This window comes from Seriola aureovittata, chromosome 21 (genome assembly GCF_021018895.1).
Source record: "Seriola aureovittata isolate HTS-2021-v1 ecotype China chromosome 21, ASM2101889v1, whole genome shotgun sequence".
Taxonomy (NCBI): Eukaryota; Metazoa; Chordata; class Actinopteri; order Carangiformes; family Carangidae; genus Seriola; species Seriola aureovittata.
The window spans coordinates 3,236,456-3,257,932 of NC_079384.1; the positions used below are offsets into that span (position 1 = coordinate 3,236,456).

A 21,477-nucleotide genomic window follows, 5' to 3' on the forward strand; every position below is an offset into this window, starting at 1 on the left:
GTTTTGTACTAATGTCCTCTAATTTTAAACTGTTGAATGCTGTTGACTTTTCCAGTGGGCAAATTCTCCAAACTGTTCAGAGTGTGTTGTTGTTGTTTGTCGGGTCGGGCCACTGGGGGCCTGAGCTTGAAGTTGGGGGATTTCGAGTGGAGGTTAAAACTGTTATTATACTTTTATTCTCCGATGTTATCTGATAACACAGTGCACACTATATATTTTGTGTATTTTGTATATTGTATATACCAGCCCACTGCAGGTTCAGAGGAAACTATTAAATCACATTTCAAGTTTGGGGCGAACACCATCAGCCAATTTGAAAAGGAATCATTTAGCTGCCACTTTACAATCAGACTATTCTTATAAAGGATTTATAAATGATTTATAATTAGGTTGTTCATACAGTTAACGCTTTATAAATCAGAAATAAACAATTATAAAACAAGTTACAGTTTTCATACATTGATGCAGGCTCACTATTTGGCAAGATCAAGTTAGTGCTCACTACTCATTGATCTTACTAATGAGCTACTACCATTTATAATGGGTAAAATGGAGCCTTATTGTAACTCATTAATACATGATGATGTTTTACACTTTCCAATAAGTAAAGTAATAAATAAGTAATAACTGTATAAAGTGTTAAAAACCGAATTATTAACCATCTATAAAATAAAATGGTAGTCTTATTGTAAAGTCATCATTTAGATGTTTAATTATTTTTTTTTAATTTCAGTAAAATGTCCTGTCCAAACAATTTAAAAATAAAAATGCATTTTGATTAAATTGTTTAATTAAAACTTCGTCAGCCCAGGACCTGATGCCTGCTTAGGGTTGGCGTTAGGTTTGCTGCTACAGCACAGGTAGCTGTGTTCTGGGCTTATAAATCTCAAATGCAGCTGTGGTAGGATACAATTTTGGTGGACACACACACACACACACACACACACACACACACACACACACACACACACACACACACACATGCATACACACAGACAATTACTCCCCTTCCTCCTATCAACAGCCACCCACTGTCTCCCATTTACACCCCTTACTGAAGCGATGTAATTGAGATCCCCCCTGTGTGCCGCTGGTGTCTATTATTGTCTGGCTATCAGCAGCACGCCTGGTCTGGCCCATCTCCTGGTCCCACCGCCAAGCCCAAATTGAGGTGGCAGAGTGTAAACAAACAATCCGGCTATTTCAGGACCACGGATTTCCCTCGAGTCCGAAGCTATCGTCTCCACCTTTCCTTTCTCCACTGAAACCAGCCATTGTCTAATGTTTGGTGAGAACGCTTCCCTCTGCTAACCGATCTTGGCTTAAATTCTCCCCAAACCCAAAAGTGCACTCAGCATCAGCATTTCTGAGAGCACACACTCACACAAAATTATAATCCTATTAACATCTCTTCCCTTCCCCAGATTAGTATTACAACCAGAAAATGTAAAGGCTACTCTGGTGATTGGTTCTCCTACCAGTCGAGTTGCTGAGTTGCCTTAATCTGGAAATTAAAAAAACACACACACAAAAATGTCATTTCTTTTTTTTTGTTGTTGTTCAAACTGTAGTTGGGCAGGGAAGTTTTTTTTTTTTCTTCTTTTAATCCACTCTAGCTGGATCTTTTTCAGAGGATTGGTTTTTCTGACAGCTGAATTACGAATTAATGTCTGCCTGTCCCGTGGAGGATGTTGTACGAAAGGGTGGAAAAAGAGAAAAAGACTGAGAAGAACATGTAGAAAAGACAAGACAGAGAGGGAAGAGAAACTTTCTTTTTGAAAGAAATTTGTCAAATTCATAATCAGGCCTGTGCTTGACCTGTGAGTGCCACATATATATATATATATATATATATATATATATATATATATATATATATATATATACACACTTCACGTCAAAGGTTTGTACTGCTGCTGCACACAGACCAGATGGGAGAAGAATAGAGTTGAGCAGATTAGATTGTCTACTAACATATTGATCTGTTGTTATTAGTGTAATACCCTGTGCTTCCACTGGCAATTTGAAGCTATGAAAACCTTCCTCTTACAAGGAAACAAAATCATTGTGAAGCTGGAGCAAGGGTTTTTTTTTTTTTTTTTAGAAGTGGTCACTTAAATGAAATGTGTGCTTTTACTTCGTACTGTAAACGAAAGGATGAAGGAAAGGTGACGCTGAGCTGTGTAGATATGGTTTTTCTACTTTATGTTTGTTCAACTGGAAAACTGACCTTTAGTTGCTGGTCTTGTGTTCAGCAGTAGTTTGCTGTAGGCCAGGCAGCAACTGACCTCGTGTTTGTGTGGCAGCCCACGGATGTATTACAGGTATAATATCAAACTGTTTCATGCTGAAATGTCTAAAAATGACTAGACCTATGATATATATTATTATTTATTTATATATATTTTTTTGAGTTGTGTGTGAAGAAATACATGATTTTTATCATGGTAATGGTCAGTTTCATCTATATATATATATATATATATATATATATATATATATATATATATATATATACATATACATATATATGTGTGTGTGTGTGTGTGTGTTTGTGTGTATTTGTGTGTTTATGTATATACATATATGAGATAAACGCTCCGGAAAATTTTGAATTCTAATTGAATAATGGAGCTGGGTGAGAGTATGTCCATGACTTCCCACTGGTGAGTTGTACTCACCGTTTCAGAGACGTGTGGGTCATGTGATAAACGCCTCATGCAGTTTACGCCAAAATCACCTGGGTCATTCTTGGGGTCTTGGCTCGGCGTCTGACTGGTATCAGTGCTCAGCAAGAAACTCCATTTTCTTTCTGTTGTTTCCCTCCAGTCTCACTCCTTTTTTCCTCTTGGCTCTGTAGGTTGATGAAATAGCGGCAGATTAAAGCCGGGGATAAACACAGCTCTTGTAGTTAAGCTGAGACATCGACTAACGGCTTTGCATTGTTTGACATGTTCCTTATGTGTAACAGAGAAATCAGAGCACCAAATCTGGAGGACACATGGGTGATTGGATGATGACAATGTTTCCACCTTTCCATCTTGTTTTCAGTGTTGTTCTCACAAACTGACAAACTCTGACAAATTTTTTGCAAAACCGCATCGGTTGTGTTGAGCCAGCTGTTTTTGTCTGTGTGCCTCAGGAAGGAGAAGGGAAGGTAAGGTTGTCCCATCTGTCGACGCCCGATCCCGTCACGTCTGGCTGTTATACTTATACTGCGAGGCCTAGGTTTGATTTTTCTGTGAGTGGACACTGACCGTCACAGTGAACAGAAAATACCGCTCAGCAGGAACCAAAAACACAACCACTCTCCTCCCTTTCCCTCCTACCTGAAAAAACTAAGAGAGCGAGGGATGAGGCTGAGCACCCACAATGCTTAGCGCTGATGCTCATCTGTGGTTTTTCCCATCACAGCTGTCCTTTCTGATTAATCGCATGTGGGTTGATGAACCCTGTGGGAGGGGGGCTCTTGCTGATAGTCAACAAATTCTATATAGTCTACCCTAATATTAGAAGTATCCAGGTGCTTCATGTTTCCTGCTGTGAGCCAACAGTTTTTTAATTGAATTAATCACTAAATAAGTAGATGCTGGAACGTGATGACGGTAGTCTCCATGTAGCCCTTGAGTTGATTTCCTGCTAGTTCATTAGCATCTGCTCTCCTTACCTAATTTTCCTACTCTACAGGTCGGGGGAAATCAGTCTGGGGCATTCAAGTAGCATCTTTTAACCGTGAGAGGAAAATGCAAATTGATGCCTCAAAGATCGCCATAACAACGGAAGAGGATTAGGACATGGGAAAAAATTATTTTCTGAGATTAAAGTCAGAATTCTGAGTTTAAACTTTTAAAAGATTCTGAGATTAAAGAAAGAAAAAGTGGCCCTAATCTTTTTTTTCGTACAGACCCAACATGCCTCCAGTAAACAAATACAGTGCTACCCACTTTGTCTTTCTCCAACTCTCCTGAAAAGTGTCAAGGACGTCATTTGTTAGTTTAAAAAGACGGTGATCAGGTCCCGAGGCTTTCCTGCACACAGTTTTCCTCACTCTGCTGCCACGTTTGAGATTTGACTCGCCGGGTCGCCGTTCTATTAATCCGGCGTCCACCTGGCGCCCTCGCACACACTGATGGAGTCTGCAGGTCTCTGGCGTGGTGCAACAAATACAAGCAGGAGCTGTGATGCTCACTGCAGCAGGTTTGTAAGTGGAAAGCAGCGTGAAGCTGAGACTAGCGGAGGGTAATTAAGAGCTTGAGAAAAAGAATCTGTGAAAGACGGTGGATGGATGAAGGAAGGATATGTTAATGTGACACAATGTGGAAGACTCATTTTGACATCACCGTCTGGAACAATGATGGAGAGCAAAACAACAGATAAAGACTTCTGCTGTTCTGACAGAAGTCACACTGGGTTGCTGATTTAGAGATTGCCCACTGTTGAAGTTCGTTCGGAGTGAATTATGTGCTTGTGTGAAAATTGTCAGACCTGTGTGTTTCAATATATCTGCCATGTTCTGTCTGAAAAGTGCCTTGTTGCTGTTTTTGCCGATCGTGTTTCAGTGTGGTTCCTCAATGGACTTTTTCGGTCTCTTTGCATGACAACACTTTCTACATAGTTGATCTTTTCCTCCCTCTCTCTGTATCGTTTGACCTTTGAACCCTGGGATCAGGGAGATCACACCCCCACCTACCCGCTCACAGGGAAAGGTTGCCTCTAGTGACTGATCCTAGGTCAGATTTGAACCGTGACTGAGGTGATATTTGAAGGGACGTACATCTGAGCGGGGATCCGTGTTTAGAGGCAACTTCTACCCACCTGATTTCTGTTAACTCTAATCAGAAACACGTATTTACACAGATGTTTCCCTCTAACACTTTGTGTGTGTTTGTGTGTCAAGGGCGACGCTTCTAAATCGGGTTCAGAAATTGATTGCTTCACACAAAGTATGGAGGATGTTGATGTGAATGGCAGCAAGAAGGAATCGTCGGCCTCTGCAGGTGAGGCGTGCACATACACACACACACACACACACACACACACTGCATGGCTATTGATGCTATAAGAGGAATGCAAAGGATTGAATTTAATCCTCCTTGTACCGTCTGCGATTGTTAACATTCCCCCTCTTTGTTAGATCCCTGCAGATTACACACCACGTTGTGTTTTATTTTAAATGTATGTAAAAGCTTGTGATAAGCTACGTAAGTTAGACCTAAAGCATGTGATGTAAACCCTGTGTACACACACACACACACACACACACACACACACACACACACACACCCCGCACCGTGTCTCAGTCTTCCCCCGCTGGTTTTCCGACCACCTTCAGCGGGCACGTGGCTGATCCGTCTCTCTGCACGCCATCAAACCGTCGGCTTCATCCATAATTCCTCATACGCCACTTCCCATCCCTTCTAATTACCGTGCTGCAGACTGAAAAGCCCGGTGGAAACGCTGGAGTACAACTCCCAGATGTACGGTATCATCTCCTCTTCAGCCCCTTCAGATGCTCCGTATAAAACTGATTACGTAGCTGGAGGAGCCTCCTATACATCTCCTCGGCCTCGGTGCATTCCCCCTCCGCTTGTCGTTTATTTGTGTCGCTGCCAAACATAACAAATAATATTCTCTTCCGTGCATCCTATTAATGACTTGCTGAAATATTCATGTTAGTCAATAACAGTATGAGGCATCCATTTTTAAACAGGCCGTGCTGCGTTACTGTACCCACGTGGCACTCCTCCCCGAGCGCCACCTCTTCCTGCTTTTCATTCAATTCACTGCTTTCATTTTCCTCTGTGATGCTACTTTTTTTTTTGTTCTGTCCGTTTTATGTCTCACCTCTGTTGTTTTCTTTGCAACACCGCTCTCTTTAATCCCTTCATTTCATTCGTTTTCTGCTCCGTTCTTCACGTTAAACCCTGGTCATCTTTAATCTTCTTCGCACCTCTCGTCCCCTTTGCTCTTACCCTCTCCTAACCCATGGTGTTTTATTTTTTCTTCTTCCCCTCTTTCCTTCACTAGTAGTGCCTGTAAATGGTCATGTGGACCTGAAGACCAGCCTGACTCCACCTCTGATTACCCACACGGCTGCCACCCCCATGCCTGTACCTAAGCTGCCTGTCGGAGGTGACCCCGTCTTGGGTTATGAGTCCCGTCGAGGCAGCAGCGTCTCCGTAGACCCAGCCTGCTATGAAAAATCACCGGTTAGTGCATTCATTATTGTTCTCACATGTACCAAAGAGCATGTGGCAGCTCTTGAGTGTAATACCCCTGTTCCTGGATGTCACAAAGCCAACATTAATACATGTGTGAAGGGGATAAGTGCCAGGAATTACTCCCAGCTCCTGCTCTTCCACCGAGCGTCTCTCCAACTTCACTGTATGTGTCCTGCTGGTGTGTGGAGGCCATAATGATTGATAATGATTAATGTGGCGTTCCAGTCCGCCACTCTTTATTTGACAAACTGATTATTGAGATAAATCAGCCCAGATCTCTCCATCTGCTCGTGTCTGTCTGTGAATCTCAATTCAGTTCAATTCACGTGGGTATTTGCATGAAAGATAAATACTTTTTTTACGCACCGTCTCCTCTTGTAAACCGCTCTGTCCTCCATTTGTCCTCCTCCTGCTCCAGACCAGTGCCCGGAGCGCTTCTCCCTACGCCCCATGGAGCTCCGGCAGCAGCTGGACCAGCCAGCGGTCCAGCTGGAACAGCCTGGGTCGCGCCCCGTCGCTCAAACGCCAGAGGCGGCAGTCGGGGGAGCGGCGCTCGCTCCTCTCTGGCGAGGCTGGCTCCAGCTCAGAGGACGGGGAGGGCGGAGGAGGAGGAGGAGGAGGAGAAGGAGGAGATGGGTTGATAGAGGATGATGACACCTCGCTGGCCAGGACTGACTCCATGTCGCAGTCGCAGAGAGGTCCCGGACATCGGAGGATGGAGTCAGTCGAGACTCGGAGCTCCATGGATTTGCCACCTGATGCTCTGTTACAGGTAGACACCCCACCCCCCCCCACCCCCCCTTCATACCTCTCACTGCTCCCTACAGGACTGTTGAGAGTTTGACTCTTTGACTTGGAGTGGTAACAAAATTATTTGGATTAATACCAAAAGCTCCACAAACTGTAGACCCCGCTCTCTTGACAGTAGTATCCTTTAATGTGCATCTTAAAATTATATTGTCAGTGTATTTATGGCGTTCCTCTTTACTGCTCTTACTGGAGAGTCGTTCCTAAAGTCGTAGTTCGAAAGCTGTCAGGAAGTGTCCCAGTAAAACCAGCTTACAACTCATGACGGTGTGGGAACAAACACAACACTGCCAAATACAGGCGTAGAACTTGTTTCACTCGCACGTCTTTAAACCCAGAACCAGATGAGCGAGGCTTGTTTGTATGGTCTGGTATCCACGGTAACCTCCGCTACACGAGAGTAACGCGACGGGGGCCGAGGCGTGCTGGTCTGGATCCCTTCGATTAAAACAAACAGCTGGATGGCGACGGATTCGCTTTTCAAGCTGCAGTTTTACTTCTCTCCCCACTTCGTCCGCCTCAAAACAACAACAACACTTCCTGTTTCTCAGTCACATGTCGCTAAACCAACCAATCAGAGATAAGGAGGGCTAAGACTGAGGTAAATCAGAGGACGTAGATGCACATGTAAATATTTAAACCTGTAAATATGTAAATAATAAATGGATAAACACGGTACATATACTTTACAGAAATATACAACATGAATTAACATCTAAATCTCACACTAGCAATGATCAGGATCTACCCCTGGACCAGATCAGGCAGCTTTGCGCTGGGATGCTTTACAGTTTTCTTTACTCATGTGTCATAGAGAACCATGTGTGCACGTTTTCGTTTTTGTTTGTTTTTATTACAACCAAAGATTCCAGCAGGCGCATTTCACAAGATCTATCTATCTAAAGGGAAACTGCTTTACGGCACAACCCGAACTTCTTTCTCCTTTTCCGCTCCCTGTGCAGGTGCCCTACCTGCACCACTCAGCCAATATGCACAGCTCCAGGCCGCCGTCACTGGGCCACGCACGGCCCACAGAGCACAGCGACTGCAACGGAAAGGGCTCGTTGTCGGTCCTGGGTCCAACACACGTCTCGTTAGAAGACAACACTGAAGATGAGAATGCGGAGGAGGAGCCCAGCCTGGTCAGCCTCTGTGCACTACGATATTTATTGTATAAATGGCTCGTTTGAAAGGAGGTTACTCCATCATTATCTCTATCGTAGCGTCTCCGGAAATCTGATCTTGACCTTTAACTGCCAAAATCTAGGTCATCCAATTAGGTTCATCCTTGAGTCCAAGTGACTGTTTGTGCCTATGGTCATGGTATTACCGAGCGACTGTGTTCACAGGAATCTGACGGACGGACGGGAACATAACGGCGGTCGCCGGTGCGGAGGCAAATGAAGAGATTGGGGATTCTCGTGAATGCCATATCTCAGTAACACCTTGAGGGAACTTTGACACAAACATTCACTCGGACTCAAAAATGAACTAATTAAAATCTGGTGGTCAAAGGTCAACAGTCAAGGTTTTTTCTATGTTAATTAATAAAAGAAAAGATTATCTGCATATAGATTAAATTTACTACGCACCGATGTTTATCAATATTGATTCTGATTCGGTCTCTGTGCAAAGAGGCAGGGAAAGACGCAAGCTCGGCCTCTTACTCCTCTTTGAATGAATTTTCTCCAGATAATAAATTTATTCTAAGTTTGCCGTTTGTATAGTAATTTAAAAGATGTATAATCTCAGCTGGAATATCAGATACGCTCATTTGCATGTTACATCAGGCTAAAGCATGAGCGTGTGTGAGTTTATAGGTGTTGTAGTTTTTTTTTAACGTATGTATTAAATGAAAAACGGTGTCGTAAGAAACGAATTCAGTAACTTCTGTATGACTGTGACTCACGATATGCAACAGGAAATTGTTCATTTCTGAATAATGAATGTACTGCTGATGCTTTTGTTCCTCGCTGCAGGGTCGTTTTGCCAGATTGTTCCGCTGGCTGGAGAAGAAGCAGCCAGAGTGGTGTCGACAGAGAGACACCTGGTCACTCTACCTCTTCCCTCCACACTCCAGGTAGCATTCACACCTCCACTCATCTCCGATAACGCCGTGTCTTTTCCTCCTTCTGAGCTCTGCATATAGACAATATGAATATTTTTACATATTCATGGAAGTCCTGGGTACACGGCACCCGGAGAGTCTGTTGTTTTATTTCTCCTGTGGCAGTTAAGCTTGAGTCAATTAAGCTAAAAATGAAATGAAATATTCAAAACATGCAGCTGCTCAGCACTTTTCAAATGATAGTTTTTGGTATAGGGAAAGACAGAGAAAGGATTCTTAACATTACATTTGACTGACATCCCAGAAAGCTGAGTGTAATGGCAAAGTCACTGCAATGTGAGCGCAGCATTTTTATTCCCCCCCCCCTTCCCTTCCTGTATCAGCTGCGATTCCCTCCCACATTCTCACTTCAGACGTCTCTTTTATCTGCACATTTCTGCCATGTCAGGGGTGAGTAAGCAGGAGCAGAGGGAGGAAAGGGAGTTTCTCCTACTGAGTGCTGCGTGTTATCTCAGCCACGTGCTGAATCCATCACCCCCCCCCCCCCCTTCTAGGGCTTTGATCTGCGCGTCTCTGCTGTCTGTTCGGAGGAATGCGGGCAGTGAAGGCAACACCAAACAAAACGCTGGCCCCCCGGGCTGCCGTCCAAAACACACCACAACATGCTGATTAAAGATCAAACACCTCACCCCCCCCCATCCACCCGATAACTTCATGTTAGCCGTCGCCTGTGTCATGGCATGTCCAGTCCGCCTGATTGGATGTTTGAATTGTAACGGCTCTCAGATACGGTATAAAGTCACCGCCGTCAGACTTACTCCTACAAAACGCCTCAGCAGCACCTCAGAGTATTAGAGTATTTAAAGGCCAAGTAGACTTGACGTTGATGCTGATAATTTGATGCAGTGGCGATCTGTGTGGGTGGTCACCGCGGGAAGACGTATGCCACCGCCGTTCATCTTTGCAGCCTTTGTTTTCCCCCCTGTGGCCCAAAAAGTATTTTCACCATAGACCATCGTTGTAAAAGAGACATTTCACCTCCAGCCATAAACATAGTGAGTTTTTTTCCCTTGTGTGTTGCATGTAGTCCGTCCGTGAAGTTGAGCCCTTTCAAGAGTTCTTGACGGTTCTCCTCTCTGCTGGTCATATTATATAATTTGGAAAAGGTTAATGGGAAAAGCTCCCTGTAGTCTGTTATTGTCAGAGTATTAAGAAAACTGAAGGGGCTTGGCTCATACCGGGGTTCTAGCTGGCTTCCAGTCACAGCGGGCTGAAAGGTTTAGCCATGTGGAGAGTGACACCGAGGACACAGGCTCTGCGTGGCGTCCCTTCTGGCCTTGAAGAAAAACGACGGACGCCCGCCTGTGCTCACAATCACATCAAGAGACAGCGGCGTAGTGGGAGGCCCCCGGAGTACAGTGACATTCACGTGGACCCGAGTTCACCTCCGCCTGCCTTTGTGCTCGCTGTTGTTACGGCTGCTGCTGAAGATTACTGCGGGGGAAGTTTTTAATGAGCGAGGGGAGTGGGCCGTGCTTTCGTGGGCACGCAGGTGTGTTCGCCGCAACGACGCGTGCAGTGCGTGACCTCTTTCCTGGAAAACAGTCCACCCTAATCCCCCCGCCCCCCACAGGAAGCGATGGCGTTTGTGTGTCTCCGGTTTGTTTGGTGTGCACAGAAGAAGAACTGGGTGAGCAGCTCTCATCCGCTCTAGTCAGAGACGTCACGCCGGAGCTGCATCACCAAATAAAACTGTTCAGCAGAAGATACAAGCAAACGTGTCACACGAAGCGCCTGCGCTGCTGAAGTGACAGGTGATGTTTGGGGGAAAATGAAGAGCAAAAACAAACGCCAGAGAAACAAAAATAAAGATGAAGAAAAATGATTGACTTTGTTAAAAAATCTGCAAAATTAATGAGGAAAGTGTCAAAGTGTAAAGCCTCAAATGATCCGTGAGAGAATAGTTTTTCGACACAGGTCGTGACATCAGACTCTTATTCTGAAACATTTGATGCAGAAAAACTCCGAATGTCAGTAAATATTATCGGAGGGGGAAAGCTTCAAACGCTTGTCAAAATCTTTTTATATAAACATCCATGCATCAAGATGTCACGATGTTTAACAGATGCCTTTTGGGAGTGTCCGGGGACAGTTTGTCTTGAGGTTTTAGCTCGAGTCTCAGGGGCCATTTGAACTTGACATTAAAGTCCCAGTCAGACACTGGCCCTTCCAACTGCAGAGGAGGAGCTGCTGGAGGTGTGGCCTCCCTCCCTCCCTCCCTCCCTCCCTCCCTCCTCCCTCCCTCCCGCCGGCTTGAAGACAACACACGCATCCTTTAGCATCATGACTCTGGCGGGCTGATATCAAAGAGGAATTAGCTCATACAGTCTGTGTACTGTGTGAATAATAATACCACATCCAGATGACACACACAGACTCAAACAGTGTTGACATGATGTCGTCTGTATAAAATTATGGTAAAAATCTACTGTACACTCAGACCGATATGAGCCATCAAAGCGGATCCGATGCGCGGTTTAATCCCTTCGCGCCACATATAACAAGCGTTCCCTCTTTCTTTCTCTCTGTTGTCACGAGCTAAAAGCCTGGGGACCTTTTCATGTTGGGTAAATGAAAGTCAGGCATAATTAATGACTCCTTAATTCTACAGCAGTTGATTACAGAGTCACTATATGTGAGACAAGCTCTCATAAATTGAATGAGATCTTTCATTACTTGCAGTTTGTACAGTCTGTGATTTCTTTTTATACAACACGCCTGGACCGAGCCGCAGTCTGGACACTGTGGACGCTTGTGTAGATATTTCCATTTCATGCCACTTCCAACAGATTGGAATATAATTGTACTTTTAGGTTACTTCACCGATTAAAATGTTACTACATATGATCCGTTAACCCACCGCACAGTATGTAAAATAGGTCAAATTAGCTCCGCCTCAACCTGCTACAACAGTAAAAGCTTAATCACATTAATGTATTAGTGCTAATAATCCATAATGTAATATATCATTACATTATTGGTAATAATGTAATGATATAGTACTTCTTAGAGACAAGCTGGAAGGGATGGGGGTGGATCCCTGCTTCGAGTCCTGGATTGTGGATTACCTGACGAGACGACCACAGGCTAAAAATAGCACCGTCTACACTGAAAAGTGATGCAGCTGAGGAAGATGATGACCGTCTGTTGTGTTTTGGTGCTATACAAATAAAAGCTGACTGGACTTGCCTTTGAGTGAACATTTCCAACCACTTCAGCCACTTCTACAAGGGTGTTGTGTTTTCTGGGAGGTGTTGCCTTAAACTTGTAAGACTGTAACATGATTTCCTGCAAATTTGTTCTGCAAGATGTGCATTGATGTGTATCTGTGGTTATTTTAAGGGATGTATACTGTGCATGCACCTGCTCAAAGGTGGGTTATACGCCATATACCTGTTTCAGTTGCATACCACATGTCAAGTCCATTTCCAGTGTCGCTTACGTTTCGCATTTCTGCTTATGTTTTGTTAGGTTTCGGATCATCTGCAAGAAGATCATCACCCACAAGATGTTTGACCACATTGTGCTGGTCATCATCTTCCTTAACTGCATCACTATTGCCATGGAGAGGCCTCGCATCGACCCCAGCAGTGCTGTGAGTGTCAAAAACACGATCCCTAACTGTCCTCCATGTAAAGTCAGACTCTCTAAGAAACTGAGAAAAATGAAAGACGTACAAAAAGACAGTTGGACAGGAAAGAATATACAGTACCTATAGTTTATATGCATATACATAGACACGTATGTATATATAGATACAGAACTTCCTGAGATGTGTGTGTAGAATAAAGAAACTCGCTGCCTCACGGCTCAAAATAGTCCAAAACAGAAATGGAGAAAAAAGGTAAAAAGTACCTGTCAGCCAGTCAAACCTTAATGGCTGTTCAAACACACACACACACACACACACACACAAACACACACAGACACACACACGCACACGTAAAAAGAGAATTACTACTGGAGTTTGCTGTCTGCGGAGAAATGAAGTGGAACATTGTGTGAGCACAGGAACCTGTGCGACCGAGCTTTGGGTAATGTGTGCTATATCCCAGTATCTACAACACCATCACCTCTTTAGCTAATGCACCATCCCATCAGATAGAGGAGGGCTGACCCAATGCCTCGCATCAACACACACACACACACACACACACACACACACACACACAACTCCTTGTCCTTTTTCCTACATCCAGCAATAGCAGCGGAGCGCAGCCCAGCCGCTCCGTTCACGAACACAATGATTATCACTGTTAGATTTTCTCTTTTCCGTCTTCGCGGGAAATGGAAAATCTGCTGGTTTTGGGACAGAGACGTTGCAATCGTATGTCTGGGTGATGTCCAGGAAAGGAGACCATCCCCTCCTTGTCTCATCGGGGGGAGGGCGATCACACACAACACGTATATAAATGTGTATAAATATATAAACTTGAGCAAAATCACAAAAATCCATCACAGCAGCCGCACTAACTTTCAGCGAGTGAGAGTGTTTTTTGGATGTACATATATTTTGTCAGACTCCTGCTACGGCCGTCATGTCCAGTCTGCACCCTGAGGCCATTAGTGAAATGAGATGGAAATATATGACATAGCAACCACCCCCCCACCCCCCACTCCCCAAAAACAAGAGATGGAGCAGTCATTACAGTTTCGAGCTGTGACGCTTATTGCTCCAGGTCTCATTTGCCGGAGCGCTGGTTGCGTGTTGCTGTTTGTTTGTGTGGGTTGTTTTGAATTAATGAAGCCGATTGTGAATCGATTTCCACACGCTGATTCCGTTTTGGCCTGTGTATAACAACCAGACGTATAATTAATCACTCCACTGCTACTCATTTGAAGTACTTACATATGCTTTATATCACCCGTGGTGATAACCCAACAGAAGACACATCTTATATTCCTTAAATAGAAATGTCACAGTTAGAGAGATAAAGTGTTTTAGTCACAGCGTTTCAGTCAGGAATGCAGGCTGAATAATTAGTTTATTGTCCTGGAAATTATGTCACACACTGTGCATTTGGCTCGCAGTCCGCTGCTGTTTTGGTTTGGTGCGGGAGGTTGCCTGGATACTGTCTTCCTGTAGCTTAGTGGAAATGATTGGGGATGATTATACTGCCTATTATGATGTATTATTTCTAATTGAGCTGAGGGACTGAACTATCTAGAGCTCTAAATTGAATTATATCAGCGTCAACAGTATAGCGTACGATCAGTCGTAGTTTTCAGCAGCCACGTCATCTGCCCCAGACAACATTAAGATGGAGAGATGGCGCTGCAGACTGGACCGTGATCAAAGCGCTCCAGGAGGTGTGGGTTGACTCTTGTTTTTTGTTGCTCAGGGAAACAGGAAGGGTTTGTAGTCGTATAATTGGAAACTGCGGTCGTTACACTCTTTGTAGGATTTTGTGTTCTGTAAAAACAGAGACACACACACTGAAGCTCTCAGGTGTCTGGGGCTTCCAGCGCACAGTGACTAGTGGAGCTTTTGCCACTTGCGATTACCTACTGGAAGTGTTTGGTATTGGATATTGTTTTCTCTGGCGTGTGACTAAGCATAATGCCTCTCCGTACAAGTCATAGCATCTGCCATTACGATCAGCGTTACTTCAAACCAGGCTGAGCTGGAATAAGCTCTTCAGGGTGATGGCTTGCGGTTCCCCTCAGCCGTGGTCAGACAGACAGTCAGGCGTCGAACTGGGAATAATACCACCGCCATTAGAGATGAGGAAGAGGGAGGTATTGTATTGTACTCCTATTGAGGGAGCTCAGCTTCTGTGGCTGTGTCTAACAATCTGTTTCTTTCAAACTCGAGCTAAAAATACAGTGAAAAGCCGCCGTCTCTTTGACTCGGAGGAAAAATCACTTGAGCAAATCCTCAGTTTAATTAAAATAGTTTATTAGGACTTGTTAATGTATGTAGGACAAACCGTAAATGTACATATGATAAGAATAAATTTAAGCAAACTATAGCTCTGTTTGGAACATCCACACGGAAACTTTATAGTGATTCAGCCATTTTGTCAGTTTCAGCCTTAAATTCTTGTTTCTTAACACATTTATTATTAACGTTCCACAAGTGATATAATATCACTTATTCCCAGTGTCATTCAGTAGAGTTTGCAGTTCATTTGCAGTACAGAAAAAATGGGTTAACATTGACAGATTTTTTTTTTAACTGGTATAAAGAAAAATAAGTTCTCAAGGCTAAACGCCAAATCAGATGCCTTGTTTAAATCTTTCCTGCGGTGCTAATAAAGAGTAAACTTTAGGATTGCCTGCCAGCCATCATTAGTGAGCGCAATAGGGATGTTTGTACAAAGATGTTTTGAGTACGAGGAAAAAAAACATCTCCCTTGTACATTATTCAGCAGGAAAGAACAAAGTAGGAAAAAAAAAAATGCTTATAACAAAAATGTGAATGTAAGATCATTGGAACTATTAGCATGTGCATTAGCTCTGGTCTCTCTCTTCGGCAGGAACGGATCTTCCTGACACTGTCCAACTACATCTTCACAGCGATCTTTGTCGCAGAGATGACTGTAAAGGTAAGACATTTTTAGCCACTGGTTAGTGTCATCACTGACCTGCGTTCTTACTCAGCTGACATCAATCTGTTGTGCCACAAAAGATTTGTTAGCTGAGTCCCGTAAAAAAACACTGGTTGCCTCATATGAAGACCTCTCATTTCCCCCAGGACTTTGTCACTATGTGACACATCTGTATTCCCTCACAATGTAAAAATAAGTAAATAAATAAAATTGTATAAGATGGAGAAACCTGTGCTGTACTGTAGGCACACACACACACACACACACACACACACACACACACACACTCTCTCTCTCAGGGCTGTTTGGTAATGCTCAGCAGAGTCTCGCCCAGTATTCAAATGGCCCTTTAAATGGAGGTCCACGCTGCCGTGTGCAGGAGCGAGCGGAGGCAGAGGGGAGGAAAGTCTCTGTCTCTATTTTTGGTCCCAGTGCAATCGCCTGACTCAGGAAGGTAGAGCCTGTACACACACATAAACACACACACACACACACACACACACACACACACACACACACACACACACACACACATAGAGAACACTGATTGTATCTAACATTTAATTTCCAAATAATCTCAGAAAATGATTGATGATTGTTTATCACCAAACATGTCGCCAGATCTAAACTCTGTGGATTTCAAGGAACTAATTCAATTTAACCTTTTTCATGTCAGTAACATCACGTTGCCAGTAGTGGAAGAACCATTAAGATTTATTACCTACAAAAATGTAAAAATACTCCATGATGTGAAAGTCCAGCAACAGTAAATGAAGTTAAGTTAAAGTACATGTACTCCAAATACTCCTGTACTCAAATACTATAATTTTGAGGTGCTTGTACTTTACTTGCACGTTTCTATTTTCTTAAATTTTGTACTTTGTACTTTGTATTTATTTGGTCACCCACTATTCCACAGAAGAGGATCAGGTTTAAAGTCAGTAATGTAAAAAAACAAAAACAAACAAACATGTGGCACAAATCCTCTTCCATACTTTTCAAATTCAAGAAAACAAAAAGTAAAAACTTCTGAGGTGGTTTTATTTAGATAACTGCTCAAGGCCCAAAGAAGTTAAATCATCCAATATTTCAAAAAAATGCTTTCTATGTCTGTTGTTAGCCGTTCCACTAAAGAAGATGTTTTTAAAGAGGTAAAATTAGATAAATTAGATAAATTAGACAATTCACAAAACAGCATAGATTAGAGAAAAGCAAAGTTCAGTATCTTGCTCTCTGCACTAACATTTTAAATTATGGACTTTTACTTGTAATATATTCACGCTGTTGCACTTGTACTCAGGATGTAAATACTTCCTCCACCACTTGTTAAATACATTATTTTCCTCTGAAATATAGTTTAAAGTAGCATAAACATCCAGGTAAAATTTTAGATGAAAAACTTCTACCCATGCTGAACTCAGCTGCACAAAGTGAAGACGAGACAAAGTGACAGACACCTTCTTCATCATTTAATGTAAATGATCTTCTGCCTATCTCCCCCCTCTCTCCTGCTCCCTCGCCGCCTCAGTTAGAGGAAGATGTTTAGAAATGCATGAAGCAGAAATCGGCCTCATTGTTTAATAAGTTTGAGCTAAAAAACAAAGTCAGCCGGTCTCTGTCCTTTTCTTGGAATGCAAATTGCTTTTGCTGAGTGGAACCTATAGAATTAGAAATGAGGCTTGGAAAGCTTGAGGTTTTTATTTTTTTATGCTCTTCTCTGCCAAGCTCCAAGTAAACAATCGCTCCACAAAGTCAATAAGCTGTTCATGTGGGACATCGAGCAGCGACTCCTAATAAATGCAAAAGATGGCTTGATAACAAATCTGCTCCCGCACAGACGAAAATAGATATTGAATTACTGATTCATGTATCATTTTCTTACATCTATGTTCGGAGTTAATATTTGATTTTAATTGTTCCAAACTCTTTTGGTGCTGCGGCAGTTTGCTCCCTTCAACATACAGCATCTACACCGTGCCGTATGTTTTAGTTTCATGCCTCTTTTCCTCCCTGGTTGTGTCCAGATTGTAGCTTTGGGCTGGTGTTTCGGGGACAAGGCCTACCTGAGGAGCAGCTGGAACATTTTGGACGGGATGTTGGTGATGATTTCTGTCATCGACATCCTGGTGTCTCTCATCTCCAACTCGGGTACCAAGATCCTGGGCATGCTCCGAGTGCTGAGGCTGCTGAGAACGCTGAGGCCGCTGCGGTAAGTGGCTCTCTCCCGGGGGCGCCGACATTTATAGACAAACAAACGGTCAGAAGACGGACCACCCCTGAAACCGTTAATAGAGTCATAAAACCGAGTCTTACCTTTAATACAATATGATCTTACACAGAATCATGTGACCTTATATAAACAGCAGACATATTTGTTTCAGATAGGAGCAAACTGAGCTTTCTCTCAGTCACATGGAGCCTGTGGGAGATTTTTGTGTATTTGTGTGTGTCTGTGTGTAGGTAGGGAGGGGGGGGTGGGGGGTGTTGCATTTATTTTCCATTCATGCGTGTGTTATTGTCAATGTGTACACAATTGCAAAGTTATGTTTATTTGAGCGGAAATAAGGCGGAAATCACCAATTTGGAGACTGTTTGTACTCTTATCTCCAAATATGTGTGTGTGAGAGAGAGAGAGAGAGAGAGAGAGACGGGGAGAGGAAAGAACAATGTGTGTCTTTGTATAATATCCAACAGGGTCTTTACATGTGTGTGCAGTCCTTTAGCTTTAGCCTCAGTGTGCGTGCCTGCGTCACGCCTGACTCGGCTCACAGTCGCACGCTCTGTGTGAAGGGGAGCTCTCGGCTCTCGGCTCTCGAGGCTTTTGCCCTGAATATTTATCACAGTTCCCAGGAAGAGCAAAAAGAAAAAAAATTAAATATTCATTTTCATCCTGCCAAATTTACCCACTAAACACCCACTGATCTTTTTCTGTCTTTTTGCCTTGGCAACTTTCACCTCTTGACATGAAAGGGAAATCTGGTGCCAGCGCTGCGTTTGCTTTTTTACTCTCTCTCTCTCTTCAAAGTGTTACTTTCTTCTTTGAGTAACGTTTGTGTTTCAGCTAATCAGTGAATTTGTGTGTGGTTGACGTTCTGTTTATGTGTATTTGTAGTAAGTATACATACTCTGTGTGTGTGTTGTTTTGATGGGTTTTTTTCTTCGGCTGGACCGCAACAATGAGGCCAGCTCTATAATGTGGAATATGACTGACTGACTGACTGATGACATTTCACGCTCTTTACTTATGAGCGTTTGGGGAGTGATGTTAGCAAATCGCCACCTACAGGCAAACTTATGCGCAGAGTTTGTCCCCATTAAAGCTGCTTAAATTTGTAAATGCATCTTTTTCTCGCCCGTTTTCTTCCCCCAACGCTGAGCTTTTCCAAAACAACCTACAGAGTTCGTCTGAAAACACGAGCTTGGTGTTTCAGCGTGTTCGTCGCGTCAGTGTGGCAGGAAAGTTGAGACAACCTTTGCATTTGACAAAGCTGTTGACTCGTTAACAACTTTTCTGATCACTGACCGCTCTTGTTTTTCAATTTCCCCGTGTTCCCTGAGCTACTGTTACTGTTATAACACATGTAAATTTAAGCAATTTACAACACGTAGCTCAGCATACTCCAGAGTTTGGTTTGGTTGCCGCCGTGGTGCTTATTAGTTTAAAAAACTAGCATTTTACATTCAACTAACAAGTTAAATGTTAATGTGACATTTGAAAATGAACTCGCTGTCACACAAGCGGCTTTCTAATTAGATCTGGTGCAACTGTGACAAATAGAGCACTTGAAACCAAACGAGCACCTGATTTTCTCTGCTGCTGAATTCTCTGTCTCTAAATCATTATGCGGTACACCCTGCATTATTTAATCCCCACAGGGCAGCAGGGCTGAGGCTGTATTAATCCTGACTAGGGGGGTTTTAAAGTCATAAAATGTGTAGCAATTACAGGAGGAAATTGGACAAATTTAAAATATTTCGGGGGAGGGGGGGGCAAAGGGCAACCATTTCTCAAAGGATGATGTCTTCAGTTTGAGGAAAAATACAAAATGGCAGAGGGAGAAATAAGATTAGGAAGACGGCGTGAAGACAGGTAAAGCGCTGGCAGGTGAATCTTTGGGGGTTTTTTTATGTTTACAAATTCACAGTTTGCCAGCGTCTCTCTCACATTCTCAACTAACAAAGCCAAAGAAGAAGAAACAAGAAACAGATTCAGCAACAAATAAGGAATTTAATTCACAATAAGAAAGAACTTAAACGAAGAACCGACAGTGGAAACAGTGGGAAACTAAAACTGCACAACACCACCACAAAATATTATGAATGTCACTATGCACACATTACAGCTCCTAGCAGCTATCTTGGGGGAGATCAGACACACCAAGCCCCCCCCCCCCCCCCCCCCCCCCCCCCCCCTCCAGCCTCTGTGCTCCAGCTCCTGATTGGGGAACAGGGACAGCCGAACACACAACACAACACAGCACTGTGGCACGTAACACTGACAAAATCCGCCTGGTAACTAATCTAAATATGAAGATAGGCCTGAAACAAAATGAATGCTACACATGTTTTCTGTTGATTCACAAATTCAGTAAAGAAAATCTCAATCATCATGGATCAGTAAAAGCCAGAAGAGGCCCCTAAAAAAAAAAAAAAAAAAAAAAAAAACTTTGAACATACTGAACATTTCCCTGCCAGTAGAAGAACAGCTTGGATTATTCCACAAGAGATTTCTGCATTTGTGTTTTCCTCTGCTGTCCCTGCTGCTTTGACGAGGGGTTGGGCTCAAACTGAAGAAGGTGATGTCACATACTTCCCTGCAGCAATCACAGTTTTGTGCAACAATAGGAATCAGTATCTAATGACAGTGGGACAGTGGGATGTTTTGCTCATAACTCTGGTTTATAGGCTCAAATCTGTGTAAACAAAGCGAGTGACGCTAAGTGCATTCTTTTTCTCTAAATAAACAATCCTTGTTAAACAGTATGAAAGTGTATAATTGAATTACATTAGAAAATCCTAGCCACAGACTGAGGCTGTGATGCCTATATCATTATTTTTGCCATGTTCATGAGTACAACTTAAAAAAGTTAAAAACTCTTTTCTCCAGAATAGTCAGGAATGGTTTCTGTTAAACACTCGACAATCATCCGTCCGTGAAGCTTCTGTGTTTGTTTCGATATCAGCTTGTGGTCTCCTCAGTTCGATTGTGGTAGACTCACACTCGCTGGGTATTTGAATTAAATATGAACTCGTCTTTGTTTCTCCCCACCCAGCAGCTCAGTGCACATGGGGTTCACACAGGCAGCGTCGGAGCTGCTGACGCTGCCTCAGGAATAATAATCAATCCACATCATTTATCTGCTCACAGGCTGAAGTCCGTGGCAGCCTGTCACTTACGCAGCTGAATTTAGAACGATGTCTACTGTAGTTTACGCGGCGAGACAACGTGAGGAGTTTGTACTGAATTATTGCACGTGTGTGTTCTTGCATCGGTTGTTACATATGTATGTTATTTCAACAAGCAGCCGACTGTGTGTGCAGGTGTGTGTTGCTGTTTGAGATATTAATGATCGCATTACGCTGCACTACAGAGGAGGGGGAGTGCACAATCGTGTGTGTGTGTGTGTGACAGAATGATGCATCAGTTTTGTCTAACAGGACACACACACACACACATGCACACACACACACACACACACACACACACACACAAACTCCTACACCTCTGCAGTCGTTCATCAAGCCCACAACCCGAGCTGAGGTCCGGGCC

The 21,477-nt window shown here is 43.3% G+C and overlaps 1 protein-coding gene across 14 annotated transcripts in view; it reads left to right on the forward strand.

Annotated features, from left to right (window-relative positions):
* The window catches only part of cacna1g (calcium channel, voltage-dependent, T type, alpha 1G subunit), a 190,945-nt gene that overhangs the window by 128,521 nt on the left and 40,947 nt on the right, over positions 1-21,477 (forward strand). For 11 of the 14 annotated variants that reach the window (XM_056365665.1, XM_056365666.1, XM_056365663.1 and 8 more), the window contains 8 exons: positions 4,898-4,997; positions 6,028-6,209; positions 6,640-6,993; positions 7,991-8,170; positions 9,008-9,108; positions 12,628-12,751; positions 15,636-15,704; positions 17,732-17,916. In XM_056365665.1, coding sequence (XP_056221640.1) covers positions 4,898-4,997; positions 6,028-6,209; positions 6,640-6,993; positions 7,991-8,170; positions 9,008-9,108; positions 12,628-12,751; positions 15,636-15,704; positions 17,732-17,916 — 1,295 coding nt within the window. The remainder of the gene's footprint in view (positions 1-4,897; positions 4,998-6,027; positions 6,210-6,639; positions 6,994-7,990; positions 8,171-9,007; positions 9,109-12,627; positions 12,752-15,635; positions 15,705-17,731; positions 17,917-21,477) is intronic. The other 3 variants (XM_056365664.1, XM_056365674.1, XM_056365670.1) reach the window with 1 other exon arrangement.